This window comes from Typopeltis vanoorti, chromosome 8 (assembly GCF_054136105.1).
Source record: "Typopeltis vanoorti isolate ZY-2024b chromosome 8, IOZ_Tvanoo_1.0, whole genome shotgun sequence".
NCBI classification, from domain to species: Eukaryota; Metazoa; Arthropoda; class Arachnida; order Uropygi; family Thelyphonidae; genus Typopeltis; species Typopeltis vanoorti.
In genome coordinates, this window is record NC_143556.1 from 129,533,317 (window position 1) to 129,549,727 (window position 16,411).

The 16,411-nt window shown below is 35.4% G+C and overlaps 1 protein-coding gene across 7 annotated transcripts in view; it reads right to left on the bottom strand.

Moving 5' to 3' along the window:
* LOC150104349 (acetyl-CoA acetyltransferase, mitochondrial-like) overlaps positions 1-16,411 on the bottom strand; it is a 504,637-nt gene that overhangs the window by 286,820 nt on the left and 201,406 nt on the right. For all 7 annotated transcript variants that reach the window (XM_090396312.1, XM_090396309.1, XM_090396310.1 and 4 more), the window contains one exon: positions 7,376-7,476. In XM_090396312.1, the coding sequence (XP_090252438.1) occupies positions 7,376-7,476 (101 nt within the window). The remainder of the gene's footprint in view (positions 1-7,375; positions 7,477-16,411) is intronic.

Here is a 16,411-nt window from a genome sequence, read left to right on the forward strand (position 1 = left end):
TGTGGTTAGTAGTTGGAGTGTGAGGACTAGGTATTTTGCTGAGAGTTGTGAATGAGTGGAATGAGTTGCCAAAGTCAGTTGTGAGTGCTTTGTCTGTTAATGGATTCAAGAAAAGGTATGATAGATTGTGTGATTAGTTTGAGTCTCCTGCAATGAGTTTTTGGACTCCATGAGGTGCCCATACATTAATAATAATAATCAATAGATCTAAATTCTCATTACACTGAAAAGATAACTATATGGCCAATCTAAGAATTACAGAATATGAGCTATGGTAAAACTTGACAAGCCCAGCTTCCTTAATAATTGAGAGAAATATCACAATGAATATTTACAAGTCCAGCTTTATGAATCACATAGAGTGGCAATTGAAATCAGATTCAATGGAAAATGTAGAGCATGCAATTGGAAATATACATACCTAGGAAATGTGCTAATAAGCCCAAATACAGAACTAACATAATTTAGTTCTGGTTTTTTTTTTTTTTTTTTTTTTTTTTTTTTTTTTTTTTTTTTTTTACAAGGAAGAGAAGGAATTTGGAAGAATATGCAATTAGAAAATATGCATTTACCTCTAAATTCATGAAGCTGAACAGAAAATTTCAACCTCCATGCCCCTTCCACAGGATTTCATGGCCAGTCAACACCTAAGAGAATGCAGTTTTCATAGTATAGAAACTACATGGGGTGCTTAAGGGTCAAAGCTGTATAACTGAGAGGAGACCTCCACATAGCCTTTAAAGGAATGCGGAGAACCGACCAGGGCTTCTGACCTAATGTCCAATCCTCACCTTCTCGTGGTGCACCCTGTTGGGTATCTACTTTGATACTGAACGAACGAGGATGGGCTGGCAATTTGGGATTTAGCCGACCAAATTGTATTCTTATTGGTTAAACCAAAATAAAAAATGATGGTACAACATGACAAAATTTCATGCCGGCTGGGGCGTTGCCCGGTTAAACAAGGCCCCCGTTGTTTTCGCCAGGGAACCAGGGCGAACAGCGAAAAGTCAGCTACTGGAACAAATCTGAAAACAAACCCCAACTCAACATCACCAGAGTTAAAGATCGGTACTATCAATGTAAGAAGCCTGAATGGCAAAGAAATGGAGCTAGCTGAGGAATTAGATAAGTACCAGATCGACATAATAGGGGTGACTGAAACAAAAAAGACCAAAACTGGTGAGATCTTTCTGAGCAATAAATACAAAATGTTATATTCAGGCAATGACAATCAAGGAAAAGAAGGAGTAGCCATAGTATTCAACACAAAATACGAGGCTAATCTTCTTGAATGGCAGTCAGTCTCAAGTAGAGTAATGTGGGCAAATATGAGAATGGGGAACTGGACAATGAGACTTATTTGTGCCTATGGTCCCACAGAAGGTTCTACTAAGGTAGAAGTGGAGGAATTTTTTGAGGCTTTAGAAAAAGCAACTGACACAATGAAAAAGGAAAAGTTGGTCCTTGTTGGGGATCTAAATAGTAGAGTAGGAAATGATTATGAGACATACAAAAATATTTTGGGAAAATTTGGAGAAAAGAGCAAAGCTAATAATAATGGCAAATATCTGTTGGATTTCTGCTCAGGACATGGACTGGTTATTACTAACACCATGTTCCAACATAAAAATGTGCACAAATTCACATGGAGAGAAGAGGCTAGGAATAAGAAAAGTCTCATTGACTATGTTATTGTTGATAGTGATGTTTTCTCCCTGGTGCAGGACACCAGAGTGTACAGAGGATTTGAAATTGGAAGTGATCACTATTTAGTCTTGAGCAGGATAAAATTGAATTTCATATTGAAAAGAATAACATGTAAGAAAGTTTTAAAGCAAATAAAAGTTGAGCAGCTCTCAGATGTGAACTGTAGACTAAAATACAGAAATATTATTGAAAAGAAAATGAAAGAGTTTGAGAACAGGAATCAAGCCTTGGAGATTCAGTGGCAAACTCTGAAGGAAACATTGATTGATTCTGCCAGAGAGGCATGTGGTGAGGTTGTGTGCAAGGATAAAAAAATCAGAACTCCCTGGTGGACACAGGAAGTTAAAGAGGCAGTGAAGGAAAAGAAGAAAGCATATCAAAAGTTCCTGGCAAATAATTCAGCTTTTACTCTTACAGAATACAGAGACAAATGTAAGAAAGCTAAACAGTGTGTAAAACTAGCTAAACAAAAGTCATGGGAGGACTTTGGCAAGAATATAGAAAATAAATATCAAGAAGGTGGCAAAATATTCTGGAGGTTGTTGAAGAAGCTTAGGAATGGTGGAAAGAGTGCTGTAAAAGGAATTAGAGATGATAAAGGTGAAATAAAAACAGGAGAAAAAGATATCCTTGAAGTATGGAGTAATTACTTTGAAAAACTGCTAAATGAAACAAGTAGTGATGACAGCACAGTGATAAAAAACACTGACCAGGCATGCAGTCAAGAATTCATATCCATTCTTGAAGTAGAAAAAGCCATCAAGGGCTTGAAATGTGGAAAGGCAGCAGGAGTAGATGATATTCGACCAGAAATGCTGAAGTATGGTGGTATAAGAGTCTTACAGTGGCTGCACTGCATAGTTCAGAAAGCCTGGACAGAGGGACGAATTCCCGATGATTGGAGTAGAGCTCTCATAGTACCCATATATGTTGTTGTTGTTGTCTTGTCCTTTGAAGAGTCTTAGATGTTTCCGTGCGCTCTTTGTACTGCTTTGGCTATGTCTGTGATTTTGTTTGTATAGAGCTGTTGTTCAGGATTAGGATCTATTTCTTGCAAGGCTGCTGTAATTGCTGGACAGGTAAAGATGTGAGTGGGTGTCAGTTCCGTATTGGGGCAGTTGTTGCAGTTTCTATATGTTCTCGTATCATCTGTATTGATCTTCATTCCTCTATAATGTCCTGTTCGTAGTCTTGCTATCGTAGTGGAGGTCCTTCTGTCAGCATTGATCTCGGGAATTTGATGTTGTATCACTGATTTCAATGGAATTAGTTTAGCTTTTGCTAGTGCATTGGCATCAGCAAGAGTTATCATATGAGTTTCTTGGTTGAGTTCTCTGGCCTCTTTTGCTAATTTATCAGCTGCTTCGTTGTGATCAATGCCTACATGAGCAGGAATCCATTGTAGAATGCAACTTTTACCTAAACACTTTAGATGATTTAAGAGTTTATGGATGTCTTGTGTGAGCTTGGTATTGCCATTTTTGATTGCCTCCATAGCTGATCTTGAGTCACTGTAAATTATAATTCCTTCAGATTGTTGAGATGATGATAGATTTAAGTAGGCTTCTAGTGCTTTAATTATTGCGTAGAGTTCGCTGGTAAAATTGGAAGCGATTCTCCCAGATCCAACTTTTATTGAAAGTTTTTCACCTTTCGGGAGTAGAAGGAGAACACCAGCGCCTCCATTAATCATATTGGTGTCTGATGATCCATCGGTATAACAAATAACCTGTTTGGAGGATGAAAGAAGGTTGATGGTATTTAGGCCTTTTTCTTTAAGCATTTCTTTTGGTTCTTTTTTTGTACAGAGTTTGGTAAGGTTTAGATTTATGAAGGTATTTGAAGGTAAAGGACTGGAAAATAGAGGTTCTTTGTTTATGTGGACATTTAGCTGATCAAGACCTATTTCTTTCCTGATAGTGTCATCATATTGTAAAGTCGATGATCTGTGAAGTCTGCAAATTTGGTTCCAATGTTCATAGGTTTTTAGGGAGACATGATCACTTTGGTAGCTTCTGATATTATTTATGAATTTTATGGTGGCAAATTTTCGTCTGTCCTCCAGCAGGTCAAGCCCACATTCCTGTTGGGCTCTGATGTTGTTAGTGGATGAGACTGCACCAATGATAATCTTGGATGCTTTTGCTTGTATTTTGTCTAGGTTTTTCTTTACCGATGAAGCCGAAGGTGACCAGATAGGTGCTGCATATTCCATTATTGGCCTTATTAGTGTAGTGTAAGTAGTTTTGAGGATTTTTGGCTTTGCACCCCAATTTGTTCCACAAAGCCTTTTCAGTATATTTAATTTTTTTAGAGCTCTGTTGGAAGTGTTAGAGATGTGTTGTGCAAAACGTAATTCCTGATCAAGCGTAATACCAAGGTATTTTGGATTTGTGACTTTTTCAATTAGCTTGTTATTGATCATGACTTTGGGATTGTAGGAATGTCTATTTTTCCTGTCTGTACTAAATGTACTTAGTTTTGTTTTGTCTGGGTTGATTTTAAGTTTGAGTTCGTTTGACCATTTTTCTAATCCTCTCATGGATTTGTTTAGAATTTCCTCTGATTCTTTGATTTTAGCACTAGTGTGCCAGATGGCTATATCATCTGCATAGCAAGTTACTTTTGTGTCTTCTGTAAGGTAGGGATGAATATTATTGACATATAGAAGGAATAGTAAGGGACTGAGTACTGAGCCCTGGGGAACACCAGCCCAGGTTCTCCGCTCTTTTGATATTGCTGTATTGATTCTGACTTTGATCTTTCTTCCTCTGATGAAATCAGCAATCCAGATTAAAGCGTTTCCTCTAATTCCAATATCATGTATTGTTTGTATTAATTTTTTGATCCAAACACGATCAAAAGCAGCAGTCATATCAAGGAATATGGCAGTTGTCTTTTTTGTTGGTTTTTCCTGAAATGAGTCTATTATTGTTTGGCAGAAATGGAATAATTGATCTGTTGTCGAATGACGAGTTCTATAAGCAGTTTGGTAGTAGTTGATTTTCTTATTTTTTGTCAGCCAGTGCATAAGCCTGGAGTGTATGATTCTTTCAGTAATTTTACAAAGTATGCTAGTTAATGCGATAGGTCTGTAACTTTGACATTCTGCAGCATTTTTGTCAGGTTTCAGGATGGGTACAATAACTGATTTTTTCCATTCTTTTGGAAGTTTGCCCGTTCGCCAAGAGGTATTGAGAATGTCCAGAAGTTGTTCTTTGGCATTTTTGCCAAGGTGTTTGACCATATGACCAAAGATAAGATCATTACCAGGGGATTTATTAGGTGCAGTTTTCTCGATTGATGAATTTAGTTCACTTAGTGTAAATTCTTCGGAGAAGATGTCATTAGTTTGGTATGTTCTTGCTTGTTTTAGCATTTGACTTGTGAGTTTATTGAGGGGCTTGTCCTCTCTGTTATACTGAAGTTTGGAGTTGTTTGAATAGGTTTTTGCCAGTGTGTTTGCAATTTCTTGATCTGTAATAGCTTGTTTGCCAGCATTTATGATGAAGTTTGTTTTCTGTTGGTTCTCTTTTTTGATATTGTCTAGGATTCTAATAATATTCCAGTGTTGGCTGTCTTTTCTTGGATCCAGGTTACTGCAAAGTTCTGCCCATTTCTCTTGTTTGCACTTCCAAATTTCCTGCTCTATTTTGTGTGTTATGTCCATTAATTTCTTTCTGTAATCATCAGTTTTATTAATTCTGAATTGTTCATTGATATTGTCTCTTTCTGTAATCATATATAAAAAGTACCCATATATAAAAAGGGAAATAAAACTGAATGTGAGAATTACAGAGGTATTTCCCTACTGAGTGTTCCTGGCAAGATCTATGCAAGTATACTTGAGAAACGGTTGAGAAGAATTGTGGAAGAAAAGCTTGGTGAAGAACAAGCTGGATTCAGGCAAAATAGAGGCTGTCAGGATCAGATCTTCACTTTACGACAAATAGTCGAGAAAGCATGGGAATATAACAAAGATCTGTATTTAAGTTTTGTCGATTTGGAAAAGGCATATGACAAGGTGCCAAGAGAGAAGCTATTCAATACGCTGCAGTTATGTGGTGTCAATGGGGCATTATATCAAGCAATACTTAGTCTTTATTTGAGTTGTGAGTCAGCAGTTAGAATTGAAGGAAGTACAGGAAGATGGTTTAATGTTAAATCTGGTGTGAGACAAGGATGTACATTATCCCCTCTGTTATTCATTATTTATATGGATCACATTATGAAGGAATGTGGTATTAAACCTGATATCAAAATTGGAGATGTTAATGTCAGCTCTTTGCTTTATGCGGATGATGTTATACTTCTAAATAAATCCGCTACAAGTCTGCAAGATTCTCTGACTAAATTGAATAGCTGTTGTAATAGATATGGTATGAAGGTCAGCAATAAAAAGACAAAGACAATGAAAATAGGCAGAATCATTGAAAATGTCAACTGTGTTGTGAATGGAGAACCGGTGGAACAAGTAAAACATTTCAGCTACTTAGGCACAATTTTTACTGAAGATGGTAAACTAAATATAGAAATAGACAACAGAATCAGCAAAGCTGGTATCGTGGGAAGTCAATTGAATAAATTCATATGGAATAAGAAAGAAATTAGTCGGAACACTAAATTAGCTGTATACAAGACTGTGTTCAAACCAATTTTAACTTATGGATCTGAGAGCTGGGTCAGAAGTAAAACACTTGACCAAAGACTAGAGACCGCAGATATGAGAGTCCTGAGAAAGATTAGAGGCGTGAACGGATGGCATCAATGGCAATATCATATTAAAAATGAGGATATTAGGAAAGAACTTGACATTGTCAGCATCCAGGAATGCGTCAGCAGAGCTAATCTCAGATGGTATGGTCACTTAAATAGAATGGGAGAGGAAAGATTAGCAAAACAAGTGTTCTCTGCCAGGATGGCAGGAAAACGACCCAGAGGAAGACCAAGATATAGGTGGATTGATACGGTACAAAGTGCCTTAGACGATAGAAATATAAGATCTGATAATGTTGGAGTCTTGACAAGTAACAGACTGATTTGGAGGAAAATTGTAGATAGGAAGTTAGTGATGATGTAATTTTTTCATGTAGTACTGTCATATCCTGTACACCCCTTGAGGGTACATGGCAGGAATTTGATGATGATGATGATGATGATGAGAAACTACATGTCATTTCTTTATTTACATGTTCTGGTTTTTAAGTGATCAAAAAAACAGCAATAATTTTGTGATTTTGTTCTCAATTTTAGTGGAAGCTGGAACTGTTAATTAGGTCCTTAAATACATTCAAGTCTTCCACTGCATTGTTACAACTTAGTATTATATAACAGCGATTATGATAATACTATGCATACAACTACATTAATAGATATGAACCATATTTGAATTACTATCATATAATAAAACTAACTTCATGAAATTTACACTAAGTACATGATAAATATATCATGATATTGTGCAGGTTTTATAATCAGTACTGTTTTTCTGGACTACCATTTATTTTTAACCTCTGCTGACAGAAACATCACATCAATGGCTTCCTCATACTCTAAAAAAGCAGTTATATTATGCACTAGAAATATTTTTAACACTAGAAAAATTATATATATTAAATACATATATACTGTATATAATGTTTAAATGAAAATAAGTAAGGCTTACTTGTTCTCCTAACATAACACTTTGTGCAGCAAGCATAACAGCTTTCAAACCTGATGCACAAACTTTATTAACAGTAGTACAAGGGACAGATACAGGCAAACCTAAAGAAAAAAAAAGCACACAATTATTATATATATCACAAAGCAAACAAACAAACAAAAAAAGAACTGAAAATTAGAAAGGTATTAATATGTCTGACTGCAAATAAAACTCATTACTGCTAGAAAATTAACATAATATCCTGAATCAAATGAGCAAAAAATATATGAATTCAATTAATTAATGATTATCAATGAGCAGAGGTCTCATAAGACCAATGCAACACAATACTTCTCTTTCAGGTGATACTCTACTATATGTGTGTGTGTGTTTATGCTTACATGTAGACCATACCATACCATGCAGGCTTTCAAAATCAGATACGACAGATGTTGGAATTTATTACAGATATGACAGAAAACGGTGGTTAATCCTTATTCCTGTATTATCATATGTCTATATATTGTATGTTCTTCTGGCTGGGCTGCTCATTTTGTGAGATGAAATATAGTTTCTTAGGCATATTGTGTGATGTATTAGCACTACTATGCCTTTCTGCTCTTCATCTTCTCTTGAGATATTGGTTCTAGTGTAACATTTAAATCTGTACTTATAAGAGATTCTTCAATTAATTATTGTACTTTGTCAGTTGTATTATTAATGTCACTGAAATAATTGTATTATGTTAGTGATATTGTTTTGTACATTCAAAAAATCTCAAAGTGCTCTCTCCATCTTTCAACAAGATTATGCTCTTCAGTTAGCAGAACACTGTTCTTATCACTCACTGCATTTTCTTGCTTCTTTCTTTCTTTCAGAGTATATATTCCATGTCATCTCATACAATTATCAAATGTGGCCTAACACTGCAGCTTTCTGTACTTTTATGATGTCTATATTTAAACCTCTTTCATCTTCTCTTCCCACTAACTTGTCTTTCTCACTATATATACCAATGGCTAATAGAAACTTGAAGTAATAAACACAAAACTTATTCTGATTATAAGACCATCGGTTTAATACACATATGTACAATAACACCAACTAGTTTTGCTAGCATACTGTCTAGCTTTGTCAAGACTAAAAAAGGTGAAAAAAATAATAAATGCAAAAAAACGAAAGAATACAGTAACCGTTAACAACAATTAAGCAACCAAATTTGACAGCTCACGTGACAATGTATGCATGTAGTGAGATGCTTCAGTCATTATTGTGAATGCGCATTACCTAGTTTTTAGCATACTGTAGTTCCACTATACTTAATGAATTAATCGGATTTTTCCATGTATCTTTCAATAATGCTTCTTGATTTCTGTTCAGGTTATTTCCTGTTCGTAGGACCATTGCTGCTGCTTTGAATATTCGGCATCTGTAATCATCCTCTATATATAAGTTTGGCCTAGGTAGGAAAGTCCACAAGTGCATGGTATTCTATAAACACCTGCATATTTGAAAAATGGAAACCTGTCTTTGGGGGACCTTAAAAACTGTCTAATGGTTGTAGTCGATTTAAACACAACTCTGATGTTGTAAGGCTTCAAAATTCTAGCTATTTTAGTGGAGACTGAACCAACATAGGGGATGACTATGGATGAAACATACTGAGTAGCTATCCTTTGTTGTTCGAGCTTATTTTTATAAAGCAATTTGTTGATTATGTTTAGATGATACCCATTTTGAGATAGTGATTTCGATATTTGAGAAAGTTCTGTACGTTCATCTTCTTCATCTGTGACTATGTTTTGGGCTCTATTTCGTAACATATAGCTGATGCTGTATTTTTGTGTATGATGATGATGATTGGAAGTAAAATGCAGATACAGTCCAGTATCTGTTGGTTTTCTATATATAGTAAGTTAAACTTACTATTGTAGTTACTTAAATCTAATGCTATTAGATTCCAAAGCACAATCATCCTTGCCACAGCAAAACCACCCAAACTATATACCAATCCCTATGATAGAAAGGCAATTCGGAACTTACAAAGAAACAAAGATATAATAATTACTAAAGCAGAGAAAGGGAACTCCACAGCCATTTTAAACTCCAGAGATTACGTTAGTAAGTTAGTAAAATACTTAACAAAGATCCAACCATGACTAACCATAACGAGACAAACCTTCTCATTCGTAATATAAATAGTTGGCCTGAAGAGTTAAAAAGAAAACTAAAATCTTCACATCCTATAACACCTCTCCTTTATTGTGCACCCAATGTGCATAAAGAAGAAGTTCCACTTCGTCCAATCGTTGATGGCAGATTCTCCCCCACATATCTATTAGCCAAACATTGCCAACCTACTAAAAGGAAAAATAAGACAAACAGAGTCTTATTTAAGGAACTCTCAACACTTTGTGAGAAACTCAAGAACTTTAAGCTATCAAAAACAGACATAATGGCCAGTCTGGATGTGGTCTCCTTATTTACAAATGTTCCAGTTGAGGAAGTCAAACATTATAAAAGATCTCTTTCCTAGGGATATCACACAACTATTCAATAACTGCCTGAAGTCCAATTTCTTTGAAGTCAACAACATCGTTTATCAACAATTAGAAGGTCTAGCCATGGGCAGTCCCCTGTCACTACCATGTGCGGACTTGTTCATGGAGAAATTAGAAAATGAAATTCTAGCCAACATTGTTCCAAAACCATCAGTCTGGTGGAGATATGTTGATGATGTTTTTATCATTTGGAAAGAAAAAATAGAAAGCTTACATGTGTTCTTAAATAAAATCAACTCGGTTCACAACAAAATCAAATTACTTCAGAATTGGAAAACAATCAGCAACTACCTTTTTTAGATATACTGGTCAAAAGACAAGAGAATGATAATATTAAACTTACTATATATAGAAAACCAACAGATACTGGACTGTATCTGCATTTTACTTCCAATCATCATCATCCACAAAAATATAGCATCATCCATATGTTACGAAATAGAGCCCAAAACATAATCACAGATGAAGAAGATGAACGTACAGAACTTTCTCAAATATCGAAATCACTATCTCAAAATGGGTATCCTCTAAACATAATCAACAAATTACTTTATAAAAATAAGCTCCAACAACAGAGGATAGCTACTCAGTATGTTTCATCCGTAGTCATCCCCTATGTTGGTTAAGTCTCCACTAAAATAGCTAGAATTTCGAAGCCTTACAACATCAGAGTTGTGTTTAACCGACTACAACCATTAGACAGTTTTTAAGATCCCCCAAAGACAGCATTCCATTTTTCAAATATGCAGGTGTTTATAGAATACCATGCACTTGTGGACTTTCCTACATCGGCCAAACTTCAAGAAGCCTGGAAATTAGACAGAAGGAACACGTTGAAGATGTAAATCACAACAGAACGGATACCTCAGGTTTGGCGCATCACTTCTCAACTTCTAACCATGTAATAGATTGAGAAAGCAGCTCAATGCCATATATAGAGGATGATTACAGATGCCGAATATTCAAAGCAGCAGCAATGGTCCTACGAACAGGAAATAACCTGAACAGAAATCAAGGAGCAGTATTGAAAGATACATGGAAAAATCTGATCAATTCATTATAGCGGAACTACAGTACACTAAAAACTATCTAACGAGTATTCACAATAATGACTGAAGCATCTCACTACATGCATACATTGTCATGCGAGCTGTCAAATTTGGTTGCTTAACTGTTGTAAACGGTTACTGTATTCTTTTGTTTTTTTGCATTTATTATTTTTTTCACCTTTTTTAGTCTTGACAAAGCTAGACAGTATGCTAGCGAAACTAGTCGGTGTTATTGTACATATGTGTATTAAACTGATGGTCTTATAATCAGAATAAGTTTTGTGTTTATTATAGTATATAAAGACCAAATATGAATAGTCTAAAGAAACGTGAAGTGTACGGAACATATCACAGAGGTGGTGAATGTAATCCATAGGATTGCTGATATACTCATGATACAGTTTAATGGAATAATTTACGGCACAAAGAAAAATAATTAAACAGCAGATTTAATCATTTCATTATTTTGTCTGCCACAGAGTCATCTTCAGGAACACCATGTTAAAAATGTAAGAACACACCCAAAAACACACAAGAAACCGTAAGTGGAAGAAATGAAATTAGACGAAATTAAAAAACTAAATTCTTATGAGAGGCACCCTTTGTTGGCTAGCCTTAGATGTCAGACAGGAGACCTAAGAATTAAAGTTTCCCAAGCCTTGTGAAGTTTAATACAACTATATTTGTTAAGATTAGCCTGGTTTTTTAATTCTGCTACTGATTCTAAAAAGTGTTTCAAAGTTTTATTTACGGTGAAGAAGCATGATAGTTTTCTTCCATCTAGTTAGTGATTCTGGATCCTCTCCAACTCCTCATCCCCAAGATACCCAGGTGATGAAGTCTATGCATAGTAATCAAGAAGGTCTTATCAAGGCTCAATAAAGAAGAAAAATAATCTGCTCGTCTCTGCTCATCAAAGTATTCTTCAGTAACCAAGTAATCTGATGAGCTACTTTAGCCACTTTTGCTATGTGTCCTCTAAATTTTAATTCCCTATCCATTGACACTCCTAAATCTCTGGCTTCATCAATTTCCTGGAGTATAATTTCATCATTGGGATATAGAGCTGGTAATCTTTTCATCCCAAAATGCATAACCTTAACTTTGCCACATTAAACTGACATCCATTCTCCTTTACCCAGACTGCCAGTCTATCCTAATCATCCTGCAAAATTTTAACATTGGTGTTAACTATTGCTCTACCCAACTTTCCATCATTGGCAAACAACTGAACAGTTCCTCTCAGATCCTTTCCTATATCATTATTGCACAAATCAAACAGTAGTGGCCCAAAAACAGTGCCCTGTGGCACACACACCACTACTTACAGGTCTTCTTCTGGACTCTACTCCTGAAAAAAAAACTACTCTCTGATATCTCTCCATCAACCACCCTTTTATCCACCTCACCAACCCTATTATACATCTCTATGTGCTACAGTCTACTGATTAGAATGCCATAAATTAAAGATGCCAAGAAATTATATTCTTGGTTTCATTATTTATCCAAGTGTAAGCAAAGTTTGAATGTGAATTCACTTCATGACTGAGCTACTTGTATACAGGCTGATGACTTCACATCAATTGCCTTAGTATCCCATTATGCAATGCACATATCCTTACAGACATGTATAGTGCTATGCATTATGGGAAAGGCCACTACCCAGACATGTTTCAACCTTTGAGGTCTCATCAGTGGGAGCCAGAACCAAAAGTGATAACAAGGTTGAAGAAATGCAGAAGTCATATTTCTATTTCCATATGACTGTTTCCATGTGATTGTCTGTGAAAATAGTGGTGGTGGTCAGCGGCAGATGATGTTGGTGTAGATGATGAAGGTGGTTGTGGCTAGTGGAGTGTAAGTGCCCTCCCTCGATGAATCTTTGGATCCCTGGAGGGATTATGTAATAATAATAATAACATAATACAAGTAGCCAAAAAGTATCACACCTTATTGCTAAAATACTGTGGATTAGAGACAGGTGTTGATAGATGTTAAAGATTAGAATTTCATGTGGTACTCTGTCAAAGGCTTTTGCAAAGTCCAGCAGTATCACTGTAAACCTATTACCTTTATCCAACTCAACTGTCACTATAAAACATGAGCAAATTACTGAGGCATAACCTACCCTTCACAAAACCATATTGTGTCCCCCCCATACAGTATTCCATTTCTCTCTATCCTTTCCTGTATTTTGCTCATGACCAACTTCACCCATAACTTGACAAAAGCTCCTTATATGCTGATTGGTCAGTAATTTGCTACATCAGTCTTGGAGCTTCCTTTATGCAATGGTATTTTCCCCGCTTTCCACCCTCTTGGGACTAACCCAGAGCTGAGACTTAGATTAAACAATGTGGTCAAAGGCCCCTGGCAATTCCTTAGCACCCTTCATGTAAAACTTCATGTATACCATTTAATCCCATAGCATATTACAGAATATTAATGAGAATACAGCTATGCACCTCCATTTCATTTACTCAGTTCCCATATAAGCCTCTGCCTCCATCGTTACTGCAATATCTTCATCTGGATGATATACTCTTGCAAAGTGTTCACTTAGTAATTCTACTATTTTGACTGATTCAGTTACATTCCTACCATCAGCATTCATTAAAATCATTCTGCCATAAGCATTCTTCCTTCTACTTGCAGCATATCAAAAGAACAGATTTTTATAATGGCACAAGTTCCAATAAAAATTAGTGTTGATGTGGATGGACCTGGTCACCTGAGTTTCTTGGAGATGAAAAAAGAGGCAAAGGGAATCCAGAGGTGAATGATCAAGATAGTGGTAGGTCTATGGAATGCTCCTTTTGAGAACAGGATGAAGATTTGTTACAGAAACTTGTAGGCAGAAAAAAAGGAAGGTTACTGAAAGTTTTTTTCCCCATAAAATTGATAGGGGGGAATATTTTCAGTATAATTGTGATGTGCGATCAACCACACTCCAGCTCAATTTCCATCCCTTGAAATTGAGCTAGAGTGTGGTTAGCAAGCGTGAGGACTATGTTTTTTTGCTTGGACAGTGGAAAACAGGTTGCAAGAAGTTGTGGGTGACATGTCAGTAAATGAGTTCAAAGATATGACAGATATTGTGCAAATGTTGGTTTAGTGCTCTCTTTTGATGAATCGACAGACTTCATGGAGTTGCCCTTGTAAAAATAATTACCACAATTTGTCATAAAGTGAAAAAAACCGATCTTGACAACTCTTTGCCCTGAATCCACTTGTTCTTCTCCAAGCTTTTTTTCTAAAATTTTTCTCAGCTTCTTCTCAAGTATGCTTGCATAAGTTTTACCTAGAACACATATGGAATTTTCTCTAATTCTCACATTCAGTTTTTTTTTTTTTTTTTTTTTTTTTTTTTTTACAGGTACACTATACGAGTTGTATTCCAATCATCTAAAATATGACCCTGTAACCAGGCCTTCTGAATTATACAGTGTAGCCACTGTAAAGTTTTTATACCTCCTTTTTTTTCAACCTTAAGTATTGACATGTATTTCTGATTGCATTCATCTTTATTATATTTTCCACCACTGTTCTGTCACTGCTTTCTTTCATTTAATAGTCTCTGAATCTATAGATATCCAAAGGATCTTTAGTTTCAATTTTCATGTTACCCTTTATTATCTCTTATTACTTTTTACTGTGCTCTTTCTATAATTCTAAGCTTTTCAACAGCTTCTAAAATACTTTGATATTTATCTTCTATATTAAGTCTTCCCATGACTTTTTTTTTAAGCTACTGTTACACACAGATTAGCTCTCTTATATTTTTCTGTGCATTCTCTTAGGACATCTGCCACCTTATTTGCTAGGAACTTTCAGAATGCCTTCTTTTCCATGACCACTTCTTTATCCTCTTGTGTTTCCCTGTTGTGTTCTAATTTTTCTATCGTTGCAGATAATTGCTAGTGCTGTTAGCATGGCAATGGGTGGTACACGGCAGTGATGGCAGTTGGATGTAGTAGGTAAATTACATAGTAAGTTAGATGTATGTAGTGGAGTACCCTCCTGTAATGAGTCATGGAGATGTCGTGTAATAATAATAATTTCACCACATGCTTCTTTAGATGAATCAATGGTTTCTTCAGAGTTTGCTCTTGAGACCTAAAGGTTTGATTCTTATTTTCAAACCATTTCATTTTTTCTTGAATAATATTTGTATATTTGAGCCTAGAGTTATCTTTAATTCTTCTGTAAAATTTTCTTACAAATTTTCTTTTCAATTCATTCATCTTTGTTATGTTCAATGGTCTATCACAGACAAGTAGCTTGACAATGTACATTATTACAATGTCTAGTATTATGTGTCAATTATTTCTGTCTGAATTGCCTGTTATGCCTGTAGAATACACATCATTACAGGATAAAAAAAACCAGGTTTCCAGAGTGAAAAACCCTGGCACCCCCCCCCCCCATTTTAACCAGCTAGCTTGCCTTCACTGGAAAAGCTTTCTAACAAATTATTATTAACAATTGCTCTTTTCTGTAGGAAATGAATACCTGATATACAAAGTGTTTTCTTTTTCTTCCTTTATGCGAGTTATATTCTTTTGTAACTTGGAAAAACTATATTTCTACCTTAGTAGAACCTTCTACGAGCCTCAAGTCACAATAAATCTCATTATTCAATATCCCTATTGTGAAATCTATTCAATTATTTTACCTGAAATTATTTTTCATTTAAGAAGTTTGTTTTATTTTGTACTAAAAGTTATAGCCTTTCAATACTCTTTCCTTTCTCTGATCAGTATTGCCTAAATAACATCTTATGGTTCAGAGGAGTGAGTGAATTACTAATGCCAATTCTGATGGATGGTGATCATAGAAATATTTACAGAAAATACAAGTAACAGAAGCTGATTTCATTTCTATATGAAAATTAGTGAGAAACTTGTCATTAATCAACTTAATTCTCTTCTGTATTGAGTCAAGCATTTTTAGGAAGCTCTTAGGGTGGACCAGTTAGAATTCAAGCTGAAACAGTAATTCTTCTAGTTATTAGTTTGCTAGCTAGAAGTGGCTATCCTGCCACTTCCATATAAGTAACTCATTACTCATTTTCAGCTGAACATGAAGATTCCTCACATCACAGATAAGCTCTTATCAAATCTGTCCTGCCATCTATCTATCTTATGGTGCCATAAGATAGATACATGGCAGGAGAGATTTGTGATTTATACAAAATTATTAACAGTACAGGAAATTAATCACTTAGATACTGAGAAGGAACTATTTATAACATGTTCATGCTGAGAATGGAGGTTAAAGTTTCCCAAGAGAAAATCTTTTTGTCCAGAGAAGAGATTTATTATCACAAGTAAAAATTGTTTTTTTTTTAATTTATTTTCTTTGTGTGTATTACATGCAATACATGCAAGACAGAACTGAGTTTTTAATTGCTACAGGCTTGACTGGCCAAATGATTAACATAAAAC